The 27853-nt window shown below is 40.3% G+C and overlaps 1 protein-coding gene across 2 annotated transcripts in view; it reads left to right on the top strand.

Moving 5' to 3' along the window:
* Nucleotides 1-27853, top strand: part of atad2b (ATPase family AAA domain containing 2B) — a 53619-nt gene that overhangs the window by 10089 nt on the left and 15677 nt on the right. For both annotated transcript variants that reach the window (XM_028397239.1, XM_028397238.1), the window contains exons 18-25: nucleotides 879-1065; nucleotides 1221-1406; nucleotides 7535-7670; nucleotides 8865-9058; nucleotides 9139-9298; nucleotides 11860-11982; nucleotides 13823-13951; nucleotides 26679-27404. In XM_028397239.1, coding sequence (XP_028253040.1) covers nucleotides 879-1065; nucleotides 1221-1406; nucleotides 7535-7670; nucleotides 8865-9058; nucleotides 9139-9298; nucleotides 11860-11982; nucleotides 13823-13951; nucleotides 26679-27404 — 1841 coding nt within the window. The remainder of the gene's footprint in view (nucleotides 1-878; nucleotides 1066-1220; nucleotides 1407-7534; nucleotides 7671-8864; nucleotides 9059-9138; nucleotides 9299-11859; nucleotides 11983-13822; nucleotides 13952-26678; nucleotides 27405-27853) is intronic.

Here is a 27853-nt window from a genome sequence, read left to right as displayed (position 1 = left end):
GCCATTAAGTTGTGTTAATGGTTTTTGGGCTCAGTGAGAAGTGTTACTTTACCCCTGAGATCAAGGAAGAACTGGCTGCTTTTTAGCTCTTGTATCTGCACAGACTTTAGGACGTGTGTCTTCTGTGAAACACATAGTTTGTTGATCCAAATGGTTGATGTTACCCTGGTTCATCCAATAAAAATACTGTTGAAAAGTACCTGCTTTTTCCAGAAAGTTTTCAAGGTCCTTTTCTGTGAGTGAAAAAACCCATCTGGCACACTATGTGGATACAGATAACATATGGGAGAGGCAATGTAGTAATTAGTTGTGATGAGTGATGTCTTGCTGTCCCATCCTGTAAAATGAGTACCGTAGTATGAAAACCTTCAAAGCAACACTGAGTGACTGAAAGCAGGCTGCCTTCCCTATGTATTCATTAAACAGATACCAAGGGACGGCCTCACTTTTTTACATTGTATGGTTGAAGTGGGAGGTTTGTTATTTGTGTAGCTCATTCGTTTTCCTGTGTTGCTCTACTGCAGTACTTGAGAAATTACTTCAATTCAGAGGGACCCAACCTTTATTTTGTTGCGATTACTCTCAGTTCTTTAAATGTTTCACACTGAAAGAATAATACTCAACAATGTTCCTTTTTTGCTGGCATTGTTGTACAACACAGTATTCTGAGGTGTTTTCACAGTAAGGCCTGTCATTACGTTTACATTAAGCATGCATTTAGAGTAAAACACTCACAGTTGAGTTAATGGCAACTGTAGCTTTGCAGCAAGAGACAAATACTAAAAGGAAACAGTAGCTGCTGTGACAGAGTTGTTTGAATGACTGCAGCACTTTGGTGATGTATTGTATACTAACTATAAACTCTCATCTTTTTCTAGTTCTGCCCTTAAACAGCCCACAGCATACAGGCCTCGTCTGCTGCTTGCAGGGACGCTAGGTTCCGGACAGAGCTCCCACTTGGCCCCTGCCTTGCTGCACCACCTGGACAAGCTTCCAGTGCACCGCCTGGACTTGCCCACTCTCTACTCCGTCAGCGCCAAGACGCCGGAGGAGTCCTGTGCTCAGGTAACGCATACACAAACAATTGAATAAAAGAAGTACAGGCATTTAGGCCAGCAGAGCAGAAATTTGAAGACAAAAAGTTGCTTATTAGCATTCACAGCTTTCTTTTTTAATTCATTGATATTTACACAATGTGTGCTCGATTCGTACTATTGTAGGTTTTCCGCGAGGCCCGCAGGAGTGTGCCCAGCGTTGTGTACATGCCACATATCTCAGAATGGTGGGACACAGTGAGTGACACTGTGAAGAGCACCTTCCTCACCCTGCTGCAGGATGTGCCCTCTTTCAGTCCTGTCCTTATCCTTGCCACTGCAGAGACTCACTACTCAAAGCTGTCAGATGAGGTAGGAGCATAGTGTTTATACACAGACACACACACACACACACCTGAGCTGACATTTCCAGATGTACCCAGAGGACTGCCTTTTGTTTTTAGTGATTGCACATTGCCCGTTTTACCATTATGTGACAGAGAAGGGTGTTAACCTATTGTCACATATAAGTTGATGGATGGTGGATGAGATTATTTTTGCCCCTTTTTGTGGTTGGGTGTCACACTCAAGGTCATCTAATCCCCTAGTTTTTCTGCTTTCTTTGTCATTTATTTCACTGCCAAGTCTCTTTGTGGGTTTGCCTGCCCCTGCTTCTTTATCCTTCCTCTTGGATTTATCATTCTCTTTCTAAAAGCCAAAACAGAGTCAGACCACCCGGTGTGGGTTAGGCTCTAAGCAAAGGGATTCCAGTTAGTGAAAGAGGAAATGCAGAAGATCGGAAAGACAAAAAGGCACACAGAGAAATAAGAGAGGAGGGTCCTCTTGTCAGGCAACAGAAGGGCTTTAATTAGGTCTGGGGGTTGGCAGCCCCATGTCTTCTCCCCAAGCCACACACTCCGTATCAGTATGCCTGTGCAGACTGGAGTTTTTTTTATCTGTTTCTGACTCTGTGCATGTGTGTGGCTGCTGTTTTGGCAAAGCCTTTACCATGGCCATGCTCCAAGGCAAGGGAGCATCTTGGGATGAGCTTTTCTTTGTAGTTGACTCATTAGGACTGAAGCACCTGGGCTGTTTCACCCAGAATGGCCCAAGCCCTTTATTAACCTCTAGATTGTTTTTTTTTATTTTGAAGTTATGCTTATGCTTGTCAGAAAAATGGCTTATTTAAAGCTTTGTGTCTTGCTATTCCTTGTTTTCCTGCCAGTATGTACAAGTGTTGCAGTAAGGTCCTTTATTTTTTTCTAAATCCCAGTTGCTAAGAATCTCATTTTTTTTAACCAGATTTAGCATTATGTTTCATAGTTTACTTCCGAATTGTAAAAATCAAAGCAGATGAAGTGATGTTTGAGTGCTGCTTGAATGAAGACAAACTGCCTTACAATGTGGGTGTTGTTTCCGTGACAAATCAACAATATTACACCAAAAAGATAATACAATGACATCATGTGCACCTTTTCTGAAAAGTTCAAGGAGCACTCAGAGCAACTCATGAAAAGACAGAGTACAGTTAAGGCTGCCTTTTGTGCACATCTTATTTTCTTTGGTCAACACATAGGTTTTTAGTCTGGAAAATTGGACTTGAGTAAACTAGCATATACCGGTAGTTTACTCAAGTCACCATCAAGCCACCATGATAATAACAAGACTATCATGAGGCTATGCTGCCTTCTCTCCCTGTGTGTTTTTTTCAGTTGTAGAAACCTGGGATGGTACCCATTAATGAAATTGCATCATTACACTTGTTAATCAGTTCTTTGCAATAAAATTGTAGAGACCTCGCAGAGGTCATTTTACTCATTTTAATCTATGGTAAAAAGCAAATTATGCTTGCACCCCATGCTGTTCTTCTGTCTGCACTGTTCCTGCATTAGTAGTTAGTCTTTGGCAATTGTGTGATGATTAATGATTGACAGAAAGGTAAATATCATTACTGCCTTATTTATGCTAAGAAAATGCTGACATTTTCACAGTTGGAAATGAAATTGTCTCTCATACCTAACAGTACTAAATGTAATGGATTGGATGCTCTCTAAACAAGTTAGGGTTAAGTTCTTTAAAATGTCCAACTAAAAATGACTAGAGCAAGACTAGCAACTATACTGCTACTGCTGCATATATGTATAACATATAGAATAGTTGGTCCTGCTGTTTTTTTTTTTTTTTCACTTATTGGCTGAAATAACGTAAAATTGCTCAAGCTGTGTGCAGTTTAGCAGCTTTTTCATCTCATAATTAGATCTGTTTGCAAGTATTGTTAGAATTATCAAACATGTTTAGCATGGACATGCTGCAGTCTATGGTGCTTTAAGTGATTTGGCTATCTCTACGAGTCTTGTTTCACTCTGGCACAGAGAACACAGTGACAGCTGCTGTCTCTGCTCCAAACCTCAGCAGGGAACATGCAGCATCCCTCCCCAGCCAAAACTGACACTGCAGGCTTGGGTCCAACTACATTGCTTCCCTCCCTCCCTAAACAGCCGTTCAGTCCATTTAGATTGACTTCCTTTTCAGTGGAAGACCGATGGAGATTACTCATAGATGTGATTGTAGGAGCAATGTACTTGCAGTTAGAGACAACAACGGTGACCCATTATGTTAAAAGGTATACCACCCCCTGAGAAGGAGATTTCAGGGGCTCATAATTGCATACTGTATAATGGGAATGTCTCCACTGCCAATTTTATACATACACTATATAAATGCTTCAAAAATCTGGTGGCACAGCAGCATTAAAAACCCTTCAGTCTTCCCTTGTGAGGTAGGTGAGTGAGGTGTCCTCTAACCAGTACTGTTCTGAATGGAAGGACTTGAAAGTGGGTGGAAAAGCCTTAGAAACAGGTGCGATGACCCTTTTATATTGGGACAGTATGTTTTGGAATCTTATACTTGTGTACACACAGAAGAGTAATTTTCTTTAGAAAAAGATCTGGGGAGAAGAAAAAAATCCTGCCTGCTGCTTCTTCTTCTTCTTGCACCAATGATGCATCACTGTGTGAAAGTTCTTTTCAATACTCTTTGATACTGACCCCCTGTTTTCTGTCATGCCCCATATGCCCCCATGAAAGCAAAGCATCGCTGATCATTCCTCCTTTGTTTTGATTTAGCAGGAGCATAAAAATGGATACTGTCTCTGTTTTGCTCTTTGCTTTCTGGGAGTGGTGGCAGTAGGCAAAACAAGGCCTCTCCCAAATCTTCTCCAGTTCTCTTTGGCTGGGGGGGTGGGTGGTGGGATCCCAAGGCATTTATGGGCCACATGGGATGTGTAATCCCTCCAGCGTGTTATGAATCTCCACCTAGTTGTTTGTGACAAAAACACCTCCACAGGGATGTAACTTGGAGGGCTGAACTACCTCAGGTGACTACTTGCAAAACAAAGCAGCTGTAGTTCTCCTACAAATTTCTTTTACAATTTCTGAGCTCCTCTTTCTGCAAGCCTTCCTGTATTTCTTTCAACCATTACTCAATGCTTGGGACAACAGCTGGTGGTTGAAATCTAGACTTGCTCAGTTTTAGAACAGTAATGATTTGGTTATTTCAGGATGTGTGATCTCTTCTAATATCTGAGAGGAGAGAACAAGAGCAATCAGAGAGAGAGAGGTTTTTCAGCTTTGGCTGCTTTTTATGTGGTTTACTTGAAGAGCCAAGTCAACTAATTTTACACTTGCCTTGAGATTTTTTTTTTCCATTTAAAATTGATGGTAATTATAGTAATAGGGCAGTGTCTGTCTGTGACAGGCGTGGGTTTTGCAGGTTAGAGTACATTATGCAATAAAAACGGTTGCTTTAGCCTGACACATTTTTTTTAATAATTTTCTTTGGAAGTGCATGTCCCATTGAAAACATGCACAAACACATAAAGATTTATGGTGACATACATTTGACTGTCCTCTATATAACATCCCTTTTTTTAACCATTCATTCATCCACACATTTCTGGTATCCATCTCTGTGTCAGCACCCCCGCTGCCTTTATCATTATGAAAACACTAAGAATCATTACCTGCTGTGCGCTACATAAAGTTAGACTGTCTCTGGCTCCCCTACTGCCTTCCTTGGATTTTACTCCATCCTTCTTCACCCTTTAAACTCTTCTACTGAGAGTAGAAAGAACAATCTAGAGAGAGGTTCAGAAAGGGAACAGAAGGCAATGCAGAGAGAACAAACATGCCATGGGAGGGAGAAGATCGATGTGAATGACAGATGGATGGGGAGATACAAAGTAGGAAGTTGGTGCTAAGTCAGCAACAGGGCTGTTGTACTTGTCCTGTTGGGAACAGCCTTGAGCTCCATCACAGAACTGAACTGGGATCTGGAAAACCCCCATAACCCTCAGTATAGATGCTTGTGTAAAAAGAGAGCACTGTTCTCTTCTAGCTATGCATAAAGTAACTAGATGGATTTAAGCAGGGCCGGTTCTAGACAGGCATGTATGAGGGGGCAGTCAGAAATGTGAAGGGGGCATTATGTGTACACGTCATGTTAAAGCACTTTTTTCCTCTGGTCTTATAGTGACGATATGTTCCTTGCTGAATTGGGTTGTTAGCTGTGTCAAAAGCCAGCCTGGAGAAGTGGATTGCACTTTGTCAGGCCTTTATCTTCAGACCTGTCCAACTTGTGAGTCCCACCTGAAGACTAAGCTTCTGCTGGTATAGCACTGAGGCACGCAATCCCCCTGACCACTATAAGGTGGCGATCCCTCAGGGGAAAACTGAAACATAAACATTGAATAAATAAAATATCCTTAATCCAGATTTTATTAATCAACAACATAACATTTATCTGGATGGTCTCATTCTCAAAAACATGTAATCTAAAGTAAGTTTAAGTTTACAAACCTAAAAGGTCTTATGAATAAAAGTAACACTAAAATAAATAATGCACAGCAGATTATTATTTGTTTGTTTTATTTGTAGTTTTTAAAGCACTCTACTCCTGTCCACTTTACAACCACAGTCTCCTATTTCCCTTTGCAAAAACTTTCATATAAAATGGAAACATTGCAGTGTCTGTGTCCTGCTAGAGCTGGAGTGGAAATTAAGTAAGCTGCTTTGTAGAAACTGCAGCGGTGATCTGAAACAGAACAGTGTAGAACTACAGTCTGAGGCAGGGCTTTAGGAGGGCTCTGTCAGACAGTGGCCATTTGTCTTCAGTCTGTCACATTCAGCGGACATGGACACGTCTCTGTGCTTGTTGTAGAGCTGGGAGCATGCTCCACGAGAACAAAGAGCTTTCTCCTCGCTCCAGAGGTGACAAGAACAAGAACAAAGTTCATTTCGGCGCGAAGTATTCACACTCCCCGAGATGCGTTTGTGCAGCTTCTTCAATGTCTTTCCTCTCCGTAACCACACTGAAACCTGTCACTACCCCGTTAGACTACGTGCTGACTCATTTGCATACGGACGCTGATTGGATGTTTACTCAGGGTGTGTGTGTGTGTGTGTGTGTGTGTGCGCTGCAGCCTGTGAATACACACAGTGGACGGACAGACACGCTAATAAAAAGTGCCCCTTCTTGTCGGATTTTTCCGCTACCGATGATAATTTTGTCAATATATATTTAGTAGTATATTAACATGTGCTTTCTCAACGTCTAAAATTTTGATTTGAGGGGGCAAGACATTTATTTGCGGGGGCACTGCCCCCTCTTGCCCCTGCCTAGAACCGGCCTCGGATTTAAGCCTGATGTAAATGCTATTAGATCTAAACAGTCCAAGTTTTTGGACTTCAGGTTAGATTACAACCAAAAGGTGTTCAATACTCTCTCAATAGACACCAGTCAGTGAAACCAGTTTCTTATTATTTCGCTGCCAGTAGTCTCACAAAGCATCAAGTAGAGGTGTGTGAGCAATCCAGAGAAAATCAATGAGATGTCTGGTGTTGTAAGAACAGTTGCTAGTGACCGATAAAGGTGTGATAACTAGGATGTGTGTTTTGTATAATGTGTGCATTCACAAGGCTTAGTACAGTTATTATTATTGTTATCAGTTTAGTGTAAGCATCAGTTGCCTTCAAGATGGCAAACTTTGTTTAGGGGCTTTACCATCTGTTATAGGACATGTCTGAAGATAATTGTAGAAATGACCTATTTTCTCATTACCTCTGGTAGTGATTTCAAAGCATATAATGCATTTAGTCTGTGTGGTGGGTGAGGAAAATAGTGCTTGCATTGCCTATGTAACAATTATTTATTACTGTACTTTCTGAGCACATATATATATGTAATCAGTTTCATAGCGGTTATACAAATTGAAATGAATTTTGGGGCAGAATTAAAGTAATTTTTACAGCCAACTATAATGAATAAATTTAAAAATAAAAAATAGACACAAATAAATAAAATAAACAGTAAATTAATAAGTAGCCATAGTAAGTAAATGTAGCTGTGTGTCATGACTTTTAATTGTAGAAGGGCTCTGTTTGTAAGACATGGCAAGTGTTGTGTTGGCAATAATCTCTAATCAATAACCTTGTTTTATACAGGTGAGAAGTATTTTTCAGAGGACCTATGGTGAGGTAGTAATGCTGTGCCCTCCAGGAGAAGAGGAGAGGAGGAGCTTCTTCTCTGACCTGCTGCTAGTTCAAGCGGCCCGACCTCCACCCCGCCTCAGGAGTACAGGTACTGCATTTGTTTACGTATTTATACAGACAATTTTGCCTCATCTCTTCTGCCAGTCCTAGAGGGCAGTGTTGGCTGCATGTACTTTTTCCTTTGTAGCTCTGTTTCATTGTGAGGTGTCTGAGCAGATGTTATTTGATAGGCATGTGTGAGAGATCCTCCTGTGTGTGCATGTGTGCTAATTCATATTTGTAGATCAGATTAATGTTTGACATGTTAAGAGCTAATGTCGTTTCTGCCTCAGACTGAGATTAGAAAGTAAAACTGGTGCACACATAAGTGTAAAATTTGCCCAGTGTGAATCCTGGATATCTCTATCCCTTGCCCACATCAAAACCAGCCAGTCTGCCACCCTTAAATCACATCCTCATCTACCTTCCGTGTATCCCTGCCTATCTTCCAGGGCTCAGTGCTCCCACATTCCTCTGTTGTAGTTCAATATGAGAGAAGCGTTCATACAGGCTCTCAGATGGAAATGGTGCCCCACGTTCATCTGCCAATTCCTCATTGATGCAAGGCAGGGGTCCCCTGCTTTACTCGGTCTATGGTCTTCAGGGCCTTCTGCCTTACTAACACAGCAGTCTGACTTCCTGCAGAGAGGCCAGTAGAAAAGCATGGAAGGGAATTGCGATGAGAGGGCCCGGCTGCGATTAATGATAATTAGAATCAAGATTTGGATTGCTGCTAGAGAGTGAATCGGGTAGGTGCTGTGGAGTCTTCCTAACGATGTCGGCAGATGCCTTGGGCAAGCACTGGTACCTTGGGAGATGAGGAGAGGATATTTGCTTGCCTTGCTTCATCATGGCTGCCACAGGCCAGAGGCTATTCCTTGGTGTATTTCAAAACCTGTGTGTGTGAAGGAGTGTAGCTGCAGCTTTTTCTTCACCAGAAATAACCTTAAACCCTGTTTTTCTTTCTTGGAGTAAGCCGTTTTAGTCGTCAGTCATGTTAATGGTCAAGAATCAGGTTTAAGATTGGACTACCTGTTTTTTTTAACTAATATACTAGCTGTATTCATTTTTTTCCTGGTTTTGTTTTTGTTTGGCTGTGGGCAAGAACACAAAGATTTTCTTTTTGAAACCATCACCTCGTAGAGTTTTTTTATTTCCTGACCACATGTGGAAGCTGTATAAATATTTCATATATTTATCATGTGTTATCCTAGTCTAACTTTTCTTGCTTCTGTCCCAACAGAGAAGTGTGAAGAGGTGCTGCCAGTGGCAGAAGCTCCAGGACCTCGAGTATTATCAGCAGAGGAACAGCGCCGCCTGGCTGAACAAGAGGAAAACACATTACGGGAGCTCAGGCTCTTTCTCAGGGACGTGACCAAGCGCCTGGCCACTGACAAACGCTTCAGCATCTTCAGCAAGCCAGTTGATATTGAGGAGGTACAGTGTTATCTTATTCACTGTTTTGCAACACCAGTTTCAGGCCTTTCATTAAAACAAACTTCATACTTATGTCTTAGGTGTCAGACTACCTGGAGGTGATCAGGCAGCCTATGGACCTATCTACTGTCATGACAAAAATTGACACTCACAAGTATTTGACAGCCAAGGATTTCCTAGTGGACGTTGACCTCATCTGCAGTAATGCTTTAGAATACAATCCTGACAAGGACCCAGGAGGTAAGTACTGTCAAAGGCCCTACTCCCAAATAATGTGTCTACATGTACAATTGTGCCAGCAATACAGTTGCTCAATGATTTCGAATGATTTTGATTTTTTTGCACCACAGAAGCCATGGTTTAGTAAAAAGTGAAGGTCCTCCCTAATTTAACTTGGATCTTAAATGGTTCATTTGACATTTTTATCCCATTCCTATGCATTTATACCATATAATGTTCAGATTTTTGAGGGATTAATGAGTATGCAAAGAAGCTGCTAGCCAAGGATCTTTTGATGGACCAAAGCCCAAGATTATTATTGTCTAAAATCTTACTGATTTTTATAAGGCACGTCTCATATGGGTAAAATGGCAGAATTTGAAGGTTATTGTTGTTGTTTTCACACTGACATTAGTGTGTATTTTACACAGTATTTGCGTTAATATGGGATGACGTGTGCAACTCTTTGGAGGCAAATGAATACATTTTCTGAAAAGTTGTAAAATTTGTTTAATCCACACTAAAGCCAATTATCTTAAAATAAACATCTACAGAATGCAATCGGTATCTCATGGCCTTTCATCACAAGTCACCATTGAGCTATTCAAATAAACATGATTGTGTGCTTCTGCAGTAATTGTTATGTTCCATTAGACCACCACTGTGCAAGTAAAAACCCCTTAATGACTTATGAAGAGAGCTTCCATGCATTAAAATCACAAAACTTAAAGAAGGTTTTCTTCAACTTGGAAATTCAAATGAAGTGCAAAGCATACAGCTCCCCACTTAAAATAGCATTTCCACAGTGTAATTCATGCTCCGTAGCTGTGGAAGCCTGCATGTGCATGAAAATTTAATTGCGTCTCTTGCAATTTGAACCGATTTTTACCCCATCCTTGTTCCCATCCCTGCACCTTTTCCTAGGCCTAAATATATTGGTTCTTAATGAGGTCTAGAACAAGCATGTGCCTGCAAACACACAGGCCTGTTATTAGCAAGAGTACTTCTACTTGTAGATTGTGTGTACATTTTAACAGTTAACATGACAAATTGGGAAAAAGCCCAGAAGAGGTTGTGCACAGAAGAAAATGGTACTTGAATGTGATGTAATACCCTGTTGAAGGCTGTGTAAAGTAAGCCTGCTTTAGACTATTCAATTAATATGACCATTTTCTTGCCTTGTGTGTTTAGCTGCTTCAATTCTTTTGCAAGTATGTAGCTGCCCATTACTAATGGCTAGCAATTCTCTTCCCAGATGAATAAATCATAACTCTGTCTTTGTAGGCAAGGGTCTGGGTCATTTGCTAGAATGCAGGGTCTACAAATGATATACTAAAGGGGGAAGAGTGCAATTAGGCTGTTTAATAAAGAAGACTGACGAAGCCTCCTGTCTGTCCACCAAGTGCTTGGCCCAGGAAATATGGCCCGGACCCTGCACAATTATACTACTGAGGAAGTTCTACAGCAACTCTCAGAGTGCTGGGAAAAAACCTCATTATCCCTCGGTAGCCTGTTTCTCCTTGTCCTTCACACTAACTTTATCTGATAGTCCCTTGTGTATGGTGATGTTGGTTTCCTTGTCTTTTACCTCCCCACATTGCTACATAATTATTATAAGTTTAATATTCTTTGCGCTTCACAGTTTGGTTCAGTGTCACACATATTTCTTACTTGTTTGTTGGAAATGGCAATCGCAACCTTGAACTATGAGGGAAGGCTAAGTAGCAGTCTTTCATGTCAGCACCCTGTCTGTTGTGGATGGGAAGGTTAGGCAGAGCCCATAAGGGTGTTGATGAGCTCTCTGCATGCCACCTGGCCTTTGACTCCTCTTCCACAGACGAGCATTTTTGCCCTTATAATGCACTTGTATATACGCAGACTCAGACATGCTCTGTCAGTAGAAAAGCGCACGCACACACCCAAATTGCCTCCATTGCAATTAAGCAGCCATCGTCCAATTAGACAATGGAAGCTGGCAGATTGTGACCCCTCTGCCACTCTGTTCCTGAACTGTTCCCCCACTGCCTGCCGTAATGAGAGACAGCCTGTTTACAGTGGCTATACTTTTAGCCTCCCTCTGCAGCACAGTCTGTGTTTTCCCTGTGGAAAAAGAGAATTTAATGATGTTGTGTTACATCTAAGCGGAAAGAGGAATGAGGACTTATAAAGGTGTAAAGAGACTGAGAAATAACGAGTGTGCTGTGACTACATACATGCGCTTGTGTGCACATATATTCAACCACCTTTGTCAAAAATATGTGAAATGGCCATAGCTGCACTTTTATACATATCTGAATTCTGCCTGTGAGTGCATTATGTGTTTGTCACTAAAGCCAGAGCTGCCCTTTTATGATCCTTTTATGTATTTCTGTGAGAGAATACTACAACCTTCTATCTCACATACTCATATACATACATACATATAGTTCAGTAGTGTAGGCTTTCTACTGATTCTTTGCCTTACATGACTGATCTGGTGTAGGGATGGTCGGAAAAGAAATGAGTGTAAAGTGTATTAGCAGAGTGTTACGTTGTGGTACATTAGTTTGACATTTATTTTTCTTTTTCTCCTCCACTCTCAGACAAGGTCATCAGGCACCGGGCGTGCAGTTTAAAGGACACAGCCCATGCTATATTTGCCTCAGAGCTGGACCCAGAGTTCGACCGCATGTGTGAAGAGATCAAGGAGGCGCACAGAAAGAGAGGTGAGAAACTCAGTTTTACTGGAGTAGAGCAAAAAGGAAACCTGCAGGGTCAGAAATCCTAAATGTACCTCCTATTAAAAAAAAATGGGTTTTGCAGGATGATAAACTTTAATAACTCTTACCTGTAATTTTTTATCTGCGCTGCTAGTTTTAATTCATGCTTCAGCAGACAAATAACACTTAAAACTATCATTTGTTTTGGTAAATATATAAACATTATGGGAGCTTAAATAATAGACCCAATCTGTCTATCAATCAACGTTGGCCGTGTTGTTCCTGGCCTGCTCACTCTCTTTCACTCTTTCTTTTTTTTAATAGAGAGTCTATGATAGATTTATTTCAGAGAATAGAAACTTTCAAGCAAAAAATATCTATAGGGTAGCTTGGTACAACTTGATGGAGCAGTCAGTTTTTAGTCAAGAAAATGTGGCACAGAAAGGAGTGATGCCTCAGGCTCTACTGTTTCAGATAGCATCTTCTCTGCTAGCTGCCTGCACAGCCCTGAGCGGTGCTGAGTGGACATAGGGTAAACCTAAATTAGGCTTGAGCACACAAAAGCAGACTGTAGTTAAATGATACACTTAAGCTAACTATTGACATTTATGTAAGTTGTCAAACACATAGAACAAAGCCATATAATCATATGCAAATATTCCTGTTGCTTTACATGGCCACATGGGGATAGGGTAATTAACACATTTCCTCACATTGAGTGCAGCACTCACGTACCTATGTATATAGAGTCTCTGAATGACATGAAGTTGGGTCCAGCTGTCAAAAAGACATGTTTATGTACAAAAGAGTAGATGTAAAATGTTTTAATAAATAGGTCTGCAGGGAATCATGCATTATGTATCAATGTAAAATACAAATGTCTCTACCTACACTTTTTAATTGACAGGCTAGTTCTTTCTATATAGAAGTACATCTTGGTGTCTTTGTGCAGTCCCCAAGCAATATTCAGTACCTGTACTGCATCATTCAAAGTGTCACCCACTTGTTAAATTTTTAGCAATGTATTAAAGCTTAAATATGTTGAGCGAGCTGCACAGCCTTTGTTCTCTTTTTAAGGCAAAATCTAAGGTGTGCACTGAGGTGCCTGTTGACATCTGGCTCAAGCCACACAGGCCTGACTTTTCCATGTCAAGCAGGAAACTTATCAAAGAGAAAGCAATTTTCAGAAGTCACCCTGTTGCTTTTGATTTCCTCTTTTAGCAACTAAAAGCACAGGAGGCTAAATGAATATTGCAGGAGCAGAAGTCAACTGCCTGAGAGGAGGAATACAGCAGTGTAAATATTTCATCTTCCAGGCAAGGTTTTGCTATAAAGCTATCAATTAGCACAGCACTGCATGATGTCCAGTTGCAGCAGTGCATGATGCTCACAGAGCTGCTGTGGGGATTTTCTCTTCTGTGACAAGATGAAAGGAGCTATGATAAATTTGGCTGAAAACTTAAATATGACTCGATGTCAGAGTTGATATGTCTCATTTTTATGACTTTAGATGTCTTAATGCTCCAGTTCTCATTTTCATTCCTGGCACACACAGGCTCTGAGTGCAACATATAACCATTGCAAATTATACCTTGGTAGTTTTTATATTAATATCTGGGCTGACTGACATGCATTTTTACTTTGTTCATTACATCACAGCCCTTTTGTCATCCAAGTCTGTCAGCGCCTAATTTTTTTTTACCAGTGTCTGCTATTGTAGTTTCCTAAGTAATATTTAACCTGGCCAGCAATATTTCAGTTTCAGCAGTGTTTTTACACACATGTGCACAAGAGAACAAAGAGTACTGTCAGTTGTCATTAACTTGATCCTCTGTGGGCACTGCAGACCTCCAGACACCAGCTCAACCAACAGCAGGTCCTGGTGCTGTGGCAACCAGGAAGCACCACAGCACAGGAGAGGAGCAGGCCAGGAGCAGCACTCAGGGCGAGGCCACCGAGAAACAGTGCACCACCAGTGAGTATTTATATTGTCTGTTACACACCCTGAACTGCTGGCTGAAATCTACAGCAAGATTATGCTTACCACTCTCATCTCTCATACATTCTCTATACTCGGGGAGTACAGGCGAAAAGCCTCATTACTCATTTGAGAGGCTAAGAAAAAAAAGTTGTCGTTTGGTCAAATGATGATGAATTATTTTATGATTTCATTTAAATTGTGTCATGGGTTATGCATATGTTTCGCTAATTGATGTATTGGTTGCAAGTCCATAAATAAGCAGAAAGACCGCACACCCAAAGGTTGAGTAATGTATAAAACACAATTCCATTGAATCTCACCTTATTCTGGAATTCTGGATTATGGTTTTATGTACAACTAAATGGTATTTGGTTGTTGACTTGAATTTACTTGCAAATGTTTTACATTGACAGACATTATATGATGGTGTCTATGGTAACAAAGTCCACCTCTTATTGTTCTACCTGATTCAGTCAAAACTTTGACTTTGACTGTCTTTTACTCTTGTGTTCTCTCTGTGATGCAAGCAGCAAGCAGCTGTGTTGTATTACAACAGCTTACCAGATGTATGTGATACAACACACCTGCCTGCTCACACTCAAATTCACACACATACATTTCTCAGCAGTAGAGAAGCAACACAGTGAGCAGCCTCATTAGCAAGGCTGTTCTCTTCTAACCACTCAGAACATGACCATGCCACAGAGCAATTACATGCCCACCTGTGGCAAACGGCAGGTGCCTAAGGGTGAAGGGAGGGCCTGGAATGGGCAGGGGGCAGACTAATGAGGCTGTTACCTGAACAAATCAGAGGTAAGCAGGATTTGCATGTAATATGGCAAAAAATAGCCTCTAGCGTTTTCAACTAGACAAAGTAAGGAGAGTGAGGTGGGCTCGCACAGGCGCCTTCTACATTCAAGAAAAATGACACACAAGGATGTGGATGCATATTATGTGGTCTGTTTAGTGACATATCTGATTGAGTATCATGTGTCTGTAAATCACAGCTTTGAACTTCTACTGCCTTATCTTGGGCAATGGCAAAGATTTGACATGAGTAAATTTATCACCCCAGTAAAGTAAGATGTAACAATAATTAAATCAGTCTTGTAACTGAATAGAAGGTTAAATTGTGTCTGTGTAATATCGCGGTCAGACACTAGGTGGTGCTTGTCTCTCATGAGAGCAGCCCTAATAGATCCCCTGCTGTGTGGGTAAACCATTTCTTCTCCAAGGGAAATGGTACCCTCTTGAAAGAGGAGGGCCTCTGTTGGCCATCATAAATACTGTAAGGTTCAAACTTGCTGCAATTAATCTTGCCCTGCTAAGCCTAGAAAATCTATACAGTGGAGGAACTACATACACAGAATTGATTCTCCTGCAAAATATTTTAGTCTAGGTATACTAACAGAGAATTAATGGAAGCTGTTCCACTTGAAGCAGTGTTATGTCCAAAATTTCTCTTCTGGGAGGTGTATAAAACATTACACATTCAGAGTTTGACTTAACGAAAGCCTAAATTGGTATTTTGACAATTCATATATTGTCTTTTATTGTATTTTTTTTTTATACAGATGCACTTAAAGACCCCTGGTTTATAGATGCGTATATTAGTTATCAGTTACTTTGAACCTTTATCAAATTATTTCTCATCATAACTGTAAGTGCTAAATAATCATAACTTTTCATTGAAATATCTGTGACAGGGTGAGATTAATTAAACCTCACAGACCAATTGTCCTCTTTTTTTAAGAGTGACAGCCAACAAAAGACCTTTAACTGCACTCTTTATCTACAAAGCCAAGTGTCACAGATGTGGACCACCAGTTTTCGAAGCTCTTGGGAGAGCCGTTATCAGCCTTCAACAGAGGCTTAATTAATTAGGCTAGCTCAGGTGATTAATTTGTGACATCGGCAGCCAGTTCTCACCTAGAGCACCGCAGCAAGGCAGCTATTAGGCTAATTGATCACAGAGTCAGCTATATCTTGAGATATGACACAACCTCATAGCAGAAGCGCAGCGCATCTGGTTGGAGGTGATGGCAGTACTGTAAACTATTTGTGATTTTGCACCCACTGCAGCAAGGTCAATTTTGGGGTTAGTGGCTTTTCCCTTTACTTCTCTGGAAGGTCAGGACATGTGAAGGTTAAAGTTATCCTAGAGCATTACCTGCAGCTGGGCCAGCCTATCCGGAGCTGTTTGGGTATCTGCAGCTCTATAGAGCTTTTATCTGGGCCACCTCTCCACCTCTCCTTCCATCCCTCGTTTTCGTTTGCCTGGAGCTGAGAATTGCCTGTGACATTCAGATATAACAGAATGGTGACAAGAATGGGATGCACTATTTGAAACCATGGTTAAAAGTTACGTGGAAGGCTTTTAGATGGCATAGGGTATTTTTAAGCCTGGTTGTTCATACATACATGCCTGGGGCAGCTACTGGTACTACCGGGTCACACAGGGTTAGGAAAGATGGAAGTCCTTGCTGCTCTTAAGGCTAGAGAAACCAGGAAGGGTGATGCGGTTTCCATTAGTGTGCATAGATAGCTCAAGGTTTCTTTGCTTTTTCCCTGCCTATCATTTCCCCCCCTCCTGCCACTCTCTATCGTACAGGAACTGAATACCCAAGGCCCATTGCCTGGGCCATAAGCCTGGGTTCATTCATAGTGCATCACTACAAGGATCTGGTTCATGTGGAGTGTCTTCCTTTCATTCATAATTAAATCCTTAAGTTTTTCTGATTCATTGATGGCTGTTTTGCAGTCTGAGTCAGCAGTTTTTTTTCTGTAACAGTCAGAAGGCAAATATTTATTAACCGAAATATTAAGTTTTGATTGTCATCTTGCCTTTAGGCAGGTCTCATGGTCTGTCTTACACAGTGGGCTACTTTTACACTTCAGCACCCTTGTTTTTGGGCCTGTTCTCCAGATTGTCCTTTGTTAAATAAAAGAAAAATGGTGCAGCTCCTGCATAATGTGTCCTCCATGTCAGTCAATAGCATGCCCAAGGCAACTGCCGTCAGGCTGCGTTCATGTAGATGGAACACCGCTGTTTCTCAACTCTTCTCCTACCTTGCATCTCACATCACAGTAAAGAGACAGCTCCTCTCCCTGTTGCCAGTCAATCCATCATAAGACCTTGATAGGATATTTAAAGTCATAATAAACACCCTTTTCACCACAGGCTGAAGTAATTACAGCACAAAAGGATGACCTGAATTTTTTGCTCAGGACAAAAGGACAGCAGGCACACAGCTTGTGAGGTGCTGTGATGTTCACAGTGCACAAGAAAATAGGTTAATAAGCAAGGCCTTTTTTTCAAGAAGCACAAAGAGTACGATTCTATTAACCTGGCTGACTAATTTTCTATTTATGCCTTATGAACCCACATCTACAAAAGGAACACATTTTACCCCTTTATACACTTGCTGTCATTTTTACTTGTATGATGGTGTACTATAGGTGCTACAGGTGACAAAGTTGGCTGGTTTTCATCACACTGTACTTTGCTCTTACAACCCAAAAGATCTACTGCTCTTTTTTGGGTTTCTCATTTTTAAATGTCAACCCTCTGTTAAAATATTTCCACATCTTCTTATGTTCCACATTTAAAAAAAAAAACTTAGGAAATGAATGTAATAATCACAATCCGTTCTGTATCAGAGCTGTCCTTGGTTGGCAGATTAATTAAAAAATGCAAAAACATGAAACCACCTTTTTAAATATCATTTGAAAAAGTTTGGTCTCTAAAACTCAAGTTAAGATGCTTTAATAAAAATAATGCCGCAAGTACTTCTCATTTATCATTTACATTTTTAGGAAAACAACTCTTTTGTAGATTGAGGCAGTCTCTTCTTGCTTCTTTCGTTTCTTTAATCCCATCCTGGTCTTGAAATCAGGGGTATGCAGAGACCATGTTGTCATTTTGGCAAGGCTCTGTACGGCTCTGGCTGTTATGGGTTATGATGAATGAAAAGGGGTGTTATTGTGCAAAAATAGCTTGTAAATGGCCTCAAAGCATGTTTTTTGTATTTGATAGATACAAATATTCAGTTATTCAAATTAGATGTTTTATTTTCAGTAGGTTAATATTAGCTATCATGAACAACATATTTTGGTTTTTGGTACTGCAAACCCTTCTTTAAACCAGAGGTATTAAGTCATCTTGCTTTTGAAATGTATTGTTTTGGCAGCCTTTTAAGGGCCAAAATTGGAACATACCTGTGGATAGCAGTAGAGGACAGAACATCTTGCCTGAAGGTGAAGTTGTTATGTTATTAGTTATTAGAACTGGACACTAATTGTTCTCATGCTGCTTCTTGCATACTAGGCACACGCACTCTTGAGCTGCACACTCTGACACCCTATGGCACTCACTAATAAAAATCCATGCGAAGCATGCAAAGCCCTAAGCATAAGCTGCCATTTTGTGGGCACAGATGCCTCTTGGATCATTGTGGCATCAAGCGTGAAATGAATGTAAAATCATCCGTGATGCCTCTTGCCTCCATTTATTGTTTTGGGGTGCAGATGAGCTGACATCAGTGTTAGTGTCTCTGAAGATTCATTCTGTGTATGTGGATCTTTTCACTCCCAGCATCTCACCATAGGCATAGTTTGTTTCTGTGTGCTAAGTGTGGACAATTTACAAGGTTGGGTGATGATCCTCTTCACAGGATTTTAATGTCTGTTTTTTATTACTATGCATTGCAGATAACCATATATATTATTGTAAACAGCTTACATTCCTGCCTGAAAGAAATGAGCCTGGAGAGTTGCACTGGAATGATTGAGTGCTGCTGCTCACTGCTTCTGTGCATGCCCAATGACTACAAGCTGTGCTGCCTCAGGATGTTAGAAAGGTGATGGGAAGAGTGAGAGAGAGAGAGTGAATGAGTGAGGGTGGGGGGCTTTTGAATGCTATACAGAAAGTTATATGCTGACAATGCCCAATGATGATGTATGGTTATTGCCTTTTTAGAAGCAGGGCTTTGTGTGGGCTTAGACAGATCAGAGCAAGGGTGAGCATAAAATATACTGCTGCTGTGTGAGTGTCTATTTATATACACATATGTGTGTTTATTATAATAAATAACTATTAATTCTGCTGATAGACTACTTAATGAAATGACTAGACTGCAGATTACATACTCTTTGGGTATTTTGTTGTCATTCAGAGGGTTCAATGGGCAAAAGACCCGTTTAGATTTTTGTAATTGTCCTACCTTCAGTTGAAATGGATTTTGAACTGTGAAACAGATGGTGGTCTTCCTTTAAGTCACCCTTGTCATTCTCCAACATTTAAGAGCAGCCCAACATCCTAACATTTAGCCTGTACTACAGACGGAATATTACACTAAGTCTCCTGGGCTTTACTCTCATTGTTTTTACCATTGTGCAGTCAATTAGTCAATTTCAGTAAACATCAGACGCTGGTAAACACCAAGAAGCCTAATGGGGTGCATTCCCTCTCTCTGTCTTGGTTCTGATAAGTTGTAATTGACTGGAACAATTGCACAAACATGATGCATTAGTGCTTAATTAGTGGCAATGACTTATAGATTTGTTGGTGAGACCCAAATAGACTTTTGGACCTTATGTTCTACTCAAACTTAGCTTGATTGAGGGTGAAGCGGTATCTGATTTCCTGTTAAGATTCTCCTCTATATAATGTGGTCACCTTGTGCAGTATGATTTGTATCTGAAAGTGGTGATGTTTTGAACATTTAGGTACTGTACTAGTTGTCAACCCTATATGGTATTTTTTTGTTGTACACAAGTAGTTTTGGTCCGTCGGTTTTCAGGGTGCTGACGCATCTCCTTTTCCAGAGTAATAGATAACCTAATATCAGTGATGGAGATTAACTTTCCTAAACACAAACTCGCCTCTTTATGCTAACATCTCAGGGGACCCTTAAGAGATGAGTCACATTAGAGCACCATAAGAACAGGAATGTGCACTGACAGGGTTTTTAATTACATCAAATTACTCCTAGAATCGCACTTACACAAGCTAATCACCACATCTCCATTAAAGCCAGGGATGAGATGCATTTTCTCTCAGCCTAGCTGCCCATTTTCAGCTAACCACTCATTAAGACATGTCATAAGAGTCAAGGGCAGTTGTGTAACTCATCAGCTTTCCACTGCACAAGTCAGACCTGTTAATTATTATTTATCAAACTCTCTTATCTGTGGCATGCTGGTTGCTAATGGTCATGTGCACATGCACTGTACTGGACTAATTTTAGTAAGAGCTTTTATGGGCTTATAATTGTTCTTTTTGTTGTGGAAACATCATGGCTTTCTTCAGACAAAGGGCTGCAAATTGCCACCTTCAGCTCTTTTTTTCTCCTGTTTGGGTGAAAGACAGTTTTCTGAAGGACGTGGGGGCCAGTATGGCAATGCAAGATTGAGCCAGATAAATAAAATATAAACAGAGAGGCTGCAGGTTTCTTGCATATTTCAGCTTTAGTAAGCCAAGTCATATATTTACACCACATTTGTAGCCATCTGTAAGTGAGACAGACAGTCTAAACTGGATTGAAATGTTGTATTATTTTGTATCATGATGATAGCTGATCTGCAAAACTCACATGCACAGAGTGTATTGAATTTCTTGCAGAAATACAGCAGAAGCAAATACTAATGCAGGCCTATAGAAAGCAGGAGAATGTATAGAATGTTTATAGTATATGAACTAGTGTATAGAAACATTTACCGGGAAGTTTAAAGATAATAAATCTTTATTAAAGAAAATCACTAAGCTGCAGACCTATCGGCATAGAACCCATGAGTAAACATTGTCCAGTTTAATATGACTCTGTCGAGTCGTATTGTCACACAACTGTGATGAGCTGAATCCCTTAACAGGCTCAAAGGGTATCTAATTGGAATCTAATCTAATCAATTTAGCACGTGTAAGAGTGCCGACAAGGTATGATGGCTATCCTTCACAGCGAATGTGATCTGCTTTCTGATCTTGGTGTTTATGTGAGGATCAGTGCAGTGTTAGCAAACACACAGAGTACCATTATATCCAGAAGTATTGTACTGTTTAAGGTTGTGGTGAGGATCCATGTATCCACCTGTTGCACCAACACTGGTTTCAATGTCTTGTCAAATGCATGCCAATTTTTTTCACTTTTTAAGGCGGATAACTCAGTCACAATGAGGTTAACCCATGCCCATCTCCGTGCCGTTTCACTTTTGCCATAAAACGTCTGTATGCATGTTCTTGCTGGGGGGCGACAAATCTTTTTCCCAGCAGGCTTTCATGTTCCTGCTTTGTATGCACGTGTGTGCATAGGCTGACATCTTCAACAGGTCTTGGAGTCGCTGGTGCAGTAGGGCATGTCGGTCTTCTGTGGAGAGGGCACCACAGACACCGTTATCCCACTGGCCATTTCCTGAGCAGCAGAGAGGAGAAGGATAGTGGCTTGTGCTTGTATTCCTTGTTTGTTGTAGTGATGGTATCCAGTCAGTATAGTCTTGTCTTGTGGATTTTTTGCGGTGTCAGATTAAATTATTACTGTTCCAGTAGTGTGACAGCACAAGCTTTCTATTGGGTGTGCACATAACGGACAATTGTGGTAGCTTACATACAGTCTGGACACTCATGTACATAGACAGATAATAAATATGGCATGGTGTATGCATGGGTGTTGTTAGAAATGGCTTCAGAAGTTACTTGCACTAAATCTGTTGTCAAACAACCAGAAACCATTTGAAGTGGAAATGGGCTTGACGCCAGTCAGATACACTGTTCATTCCCCTTAGTTTGAATGGAGCAATGAGCATTTTATTAGGAAAATCATTATTTATACATGCTCATCATTTATGTTTTAACCTTCTTCTTTTGACCTGTGTTTTTAACATTTCCTAATGTGATTTTTCCATTCTGTTTCTCCAGGCAAAATTTAAATCATTTAGTTTAAGTTATCAAGAAGCATTGAATTGGAATTTGTTCAGCAGTCATGGCAGGGGATATACAGCCTTTGTATTGCGTTAATTACAGCTCAGTTGAATGGTTTAGAAATGGCTGCAATGCCCAGGAGAGGGATACAAATGGGAAAATGCAATTTTCAAGAAGAAGTTCTTTTTGCTTATGCTTTCAACAGCGGAACCATATTAGTGTAACAGTTTAGATACCTGACAGTGAGCACACTAAAAGGAATTACATAAAACAGATGCAAGTCGTTGGTTTTTCTCTTGTTTTAAAGTGTATTTTATTGTAATTCCCACTGATTAGTTTTTGTCTGATTATGCTTGGAGGCAGGCAGACACATACGTATTTAAATTATTGTGAGACGTTGGTAATTTTAAATTTTTTAAATGAAACAACATTATACATTAAGACCACATTGATTATTGAAGTTACAGTGTTTCTGTAATATTCTCTAAATTTCCAGATTTCTTATTTGTTCACAATTCTCTGTCAGTCGAATGGGGTGAGAGCAGAGTTGATCAATACTTCATTAATGGCAGAAGATTAAGGCCCCAAGTCCAGTCGATTCCTGTGAACAGGGGTGACAAAACTCTGACACAGAGGCTGTGTCATGTCTGTGACCATGCTTAGAATAACAGCATGCCTGCCTGCACACCGTGTGTATGCATAGCATATGCAAAGCCTTGAAATGTGCTCACAGGAACAGGGCAGGTCTACAAATGAGCACATTTTTGCTTAAAAAAAATTTCTGCATCACGGTAATGCTTTACAATTTACTGGTGGTAATTCACTTTTTTCTAACTTTATGGCTCATTCGTAATACTTTCGTATTTTCTCAGAATGGGACTCTTATATCCCAAATGCAATCCAAAGTCTCATCATTTTTTGTAATCTCCCTCAATTGCCAGTCTAATATTTTTCAATTTGGTGTCTTGTCTCTCTTGTCATTTTTGCTTCAAGTCTAAGCTGAGATCTATAGTCCTCTTACATTCTGTAATTTCACTCAGTTGGATACTGCGGTGACGGATATGCAAACAAATCCCATGCAGTTATTTAATAATAGATGTAAATACACTTATAATACTAAGGGTATATTTACAGTTCTCGGGTACTTTGTTTCCTTTATTCCCAACATTTTACAATATATTTCTCCACTCTAGTGTTGTTTTGGTGTCCTGAATGTGAATTCATAGAAGAGCAAGCATTTCTCTGGAGGCTAGAAATTGTTGTTCATTGCCATAGAAACACACACTCTTTCCCTTTACTCACACACTTAAATGGTACACACGCTTACAGCAGTAAGGAGGTAAGTGGGTTAGTAAACAACAGGGCATTCGTCCAGGTTGTGTCTGTGGACTAATTTGGTTGGACCTGCAAATTATTTGTTGCTCTAATTAAGCCAAAGGACAAACAGTAGTGACCTCCTGTCTTGTTTTTAGTGCTGCTCATTGTCCTGTATAATCTACATCCCCTATGCTTTTTCCTAAAAGGAAAGGAAACCATTTGAAAATTGTCTGATAACATTGCCTAAATTGGCAGCGTAGATTTAGAGAATCGTTAAAGAATGGTGTGATTATCTGATGGCCATAGTTCCACACTTTAATTTAACACTTAGTGCATTCAGATGAGATTATCTGTCCAAGTGCTCACCCATTGATGGTATCTAATTACTGTATGTCATGGTTTTAGCTTCAGCTCTGAGTAATTTTAGCACCTGCATTAATTGTCCCACGTATCAAGGAGAGAGAAAATCCATATATGCAAAAATCTGTTACGATCTGCTGTGAAATTTCAAACCCAGCTGGTTGTAAATCATTTTTTTTATAATTTGTTGGTTTAGGGCCTAAATTCCACAGTGCAGTACTGTAATGTCCATTTTAAATTGCAGATCCCCACTGAGAAAATTGTTAGTACAGAAATCCGATTCAACATTTAGAAATGTGCAATGTGTTGCCAGCTGATATGAGGTGGGGTCACAGTAAGATGATTACATTTCTGTTAAGAGTCTTTTTTGTGGTTTGGTGGGGATTTGAGGGAAGTTTAATGGATGATATATTTATTGTATGCTCTGGACCTATAGCTTGAAGGCAAAGTTTGACAGCATCGGTAAAATGCTTGTAACCAAGCATCCTGGCAGCCAGACTGAAGCAAAGCTGCTGGTCCAAGCAGCAACTCTAGGGCAAAGGAATTGAGCCAGTGTGGACGTTCCAAAACTGCATTTCCTCAAGTGCCTACTTGAGCATGGCTTCAAAACCGAATACACAGACCACCATGTTGAATTGTTCAACTTTACAACTGAAATAATGGTGTTTACAGCCTGGTACAAACATGTTTTCTTCAATACGTAATTCTTCTGTTTAACTGTACAGAGATTTATCATATAACACAATTATATGATTTATATATATTATATGATTTAATTTACTCATAAGTATAGGAAGAGACCACTTTCACTGACATGGCTACATAGCCATCTAAGTCCCACTCCTTCTCCACTGCTTTTCTTATACTGGATTAACTGAGCTTCCAGACAATAAATGATGCAGTGTTTAACATGGGTTCCTAATTTGAACATAGGACTTTATGGTTACTGTAAGTGCCATAAAACACAGTCAGTGGGTACATTTCCCAATTAAAATATATATAGTAATCACTTGTTTGTATAGTTCAAATGGGTACACAGATTTCTTTTATTGACTCTGAGGCATCTTCTGTACTTAGACGTGAATCTGGATAATGCTGACAAGGCTTTGGGGCTTTTGATATTGCTAAAGACAGTGAATCTTTATGGATGTTTATACCAGTGCAAGTAACACCATATAAAAGATGTCAGTTTTTTTTTCATTCAAAGCAAAATAATTCCTTTCTTTCTTTGTCCTATGTTCTACACTGGATGTGACTTAGTGAGTACTTATCCGATTACTCTGTACTAGGAACGATTAATCAGCGAACACAGATTCACAATTCTACCCAGAGCCATCACCGGAGCACACTGCTGAAGTGCTCATCGGTGTCACTGCACTGATTTATTTATTTAATACTTGCTTGTATGGCAGTTTGGATAGTGATCTCCTGGCGTTTTGCTCGCAGGCACTCAAGTTGCCTGTGCACACAAAAGTCAGCATGAAGTACGTGTGATGGGAACTTGGAAATTTCTGCCGCTACATAAATCTTATATGAGCTAGGGACTTTTAATTATTACAAAGGGCTCTGGTCCTCCTTTCCCCTTCCTTCTTGCCTTCTTCCTGCCCCATCAGTGTATCTCCCCTTGGTGGTTGGCTCTTCATGCTCTAACAGTTTTCATGCATTATTTAAGAGCAGACTATGACGAGCCATTTGCTGCCATTCTGTCTCACCTTTTCCTCCCTCAGGAGCATGCTTCATAGCTTTGATGGTGATAGCTGACCCCAGTAAGACCTCTTTCACTGAATTATTGTTTGTTTGGGTTTGTGTAAGGCAGGAAGTATGTTTCTAACAAGGTTAAAAGGAGAGAAGAGAGGTCAGGAGAAAATTAGCCTTTTTGTGTATTTTTATATTCTTTTTATAATAGTAGTGGTAACGTTCACAATAAAATACATACAGAATACATTTTTAAAAAGGATATGTAAAACTTGAGCAATAGAAGCAATGTTTTCTCCACTAAAATCGAACAGGGCCAGACTGTGACTAATTGCTGGACATTGTAGGGTGACAGTTGTAAATTAAACTTAAATTCTGAAGGTTAAATAAAGAAAAACATGGTCAAAAGTAAGATGAGGAAGACATGTTCACAAAGAAACATTATGGATGTGATGCTGGAAATTTCATAGCTGCCTTTCTCCTTTGTTATTGCTCTCTTTCTCCATCTCTGGTCTTCCACTTAAGGCTCAGTAGCTCTCCCATGTGCCAGTCATACCTGAAGAATAGAACTGGCTGCCTTCTCCACAGCATACCTTCCAGCTGTCTTCAGCTTCAAGATCAGATAGGAGAAGAAGAAGGAACAAAAAAATGAAAGCAGCACTAAAATACTAGCTCTGCCTGCAGCCCATGTACCCACTTAAGAGAGGTTCAGTGACAAACAGTTGGCATGATGGCAGTGGTGGTTGGGGTTTAGCTCATTGTCTCTTTGAACATATACTTTCTATTACCTCTTCAGCAAAGAAAACTTCTTTCCTATCTTATAGGTGTCTTGCATAACAGTTTGTGTAGGTATTAGTAGAAAAAGGTATCACAACTCTCTGTAACAGCGTGGCTACTACTGTTGCCACATTGAATTACAAAAAAAATCTCAATATGTACATGTTAGATGCACAAAAAGCTTTTTTTTTTTTTTAAATAAGCACTCATGGACCTAGATGGATGTGAGACATCATGGCTGTGATTTTGCTGCTCTGACTTGTATCTTAGTGTCAACTCTGGGAATGTGGTAAAATGAAGGCAAATGCCTTGATGTTTGACTGGATTTAGCATTCTTGCTGGCTTGCTGTGACACTTTCCCTTTTTTAAGTACAAACTTCTTTAGATTTGCTCTTTCCTCTTAAAAGCCCAAGCACCATCTGTTGTCATTAGTGCCTAGCATCCATGATGTAGTGCAACTGCTGTCTCTGTCTGCCTCTTTCCTGCAGCCTTGTCCACTCTGTGGTCTCTATAGACGAGGGAATATATTTTAAAATGAGTGTAAATGAGGATTGGTGTGTATTCCTGTTGTGTTGCAGCTGTGAAGACTGGAGTTAAGGTGGATACAATTTGTAACATTGTGTAGTAATGATGTTTTTTCCCCCTCTCTCTTCATCATAGATTACATAAAGCGTAAAATTCGCCGGCGGCCATCTTGGGGGCGGGGCATCATACGTAAAAAGAAAAACTACAAGAAAGGAACAGAAGAAGAAGAGGAGGAACCTGAAGCAGAAGCTGCAGGGCCAAGTGACTCATGTTTGACTCAGGACGAGGAGTCATCGTGTGATACCACAGGTCCTCAGACCAATGGCCATCATCCCCATGCTCTTTCCACTGAGGAGGAGAGCTCCAATGAGCCACCTGTGGCAGCTCCTGCTGAACCTCTAGATGCCCCTGAAGCCAGAAAGACGCCAACACCTAAGGAGGGGGAGCCCACAGCCAAAGAGTCTGAGAACAGAGAGGAACATGCTGAAAGACACTGCCTTGGTTACCATTCTCAAACTGCTGCAGATGGGGACAGCCAGGCTGAACGGACCGTCTTCCAGCCTTTGAGGGAAATGTCCGAGTTTTCAGAGGCAGAGGCCCTGCCTAAGCACACAGAGGGTCTCTTGGTTTCACAAGTAGACTGTGTGAATGGAAACGAGTCAATGGACAGCTTGGACTTGCAGAGCCTTAAGAGAAACAGTGAGGCAGAGACAAGGACTCCTCAGAGCACGGCTGAGGGCTGTAATAAGCCAGAACAGGAAGAGCACAAAGACAAAAATGAGAGCCTACCAACTCAGGAGCACCATCCCCAAGATGGGAGGGAAGTAACAGAAACTGTTGAGGAAGATCAAGACATGGAAGGTATGAAGTTAATTTTAGATTTGTTGGACAATTAACAGTTGGTTAACTGGAGCATATTTTTAAATGCTTTTATCCAGTGCTTAAAACAAAAACAAAAAAGTATTTACAATGGGCAAAATTAAATCTAGTCTTAATGTTACTTGCAAATTATTCAATCCTAACTGTACTTTTAAATGCAAACTTAACTAAAGCTCATTAGTGCACATCCAGCCAATGCATTACCCCCACTTAATTATGATGATAAATTACTTTTTTGATTATCATCCAGCTCTTCTGAATTATACTTGCTTTAGAGCTTTTAAAATAGGATAGAAGACATGAATAATGCATAAGTCACATACACAAATACTATCACAGGCTGAGCATATGATACGATTTATAGTGAAACTCAAGGGGCTTGAAAGTTATGTGTTTATCTATAAACTCAGCACCTTCTGATTTTTGTTTTT

Source organism: Parambassis ranga, chromosome 24 (genome assembly GCF_900634625.1).
Source record: "Parambassis ranga chromosome 24, fParRan2.1, whole genome shotgun sequence".
NCBI classification, from domain to species: Eukaryota; Metazoa; Chordata; class Actinopteri; family Ambassidae; genus Parambassis; species Parambassis ranga.
The sequence above is the reverse complement of the archived record's forward strand: the minus strand, read 5'-3'. Positions and strand labels throughout refer to the sequence as shown.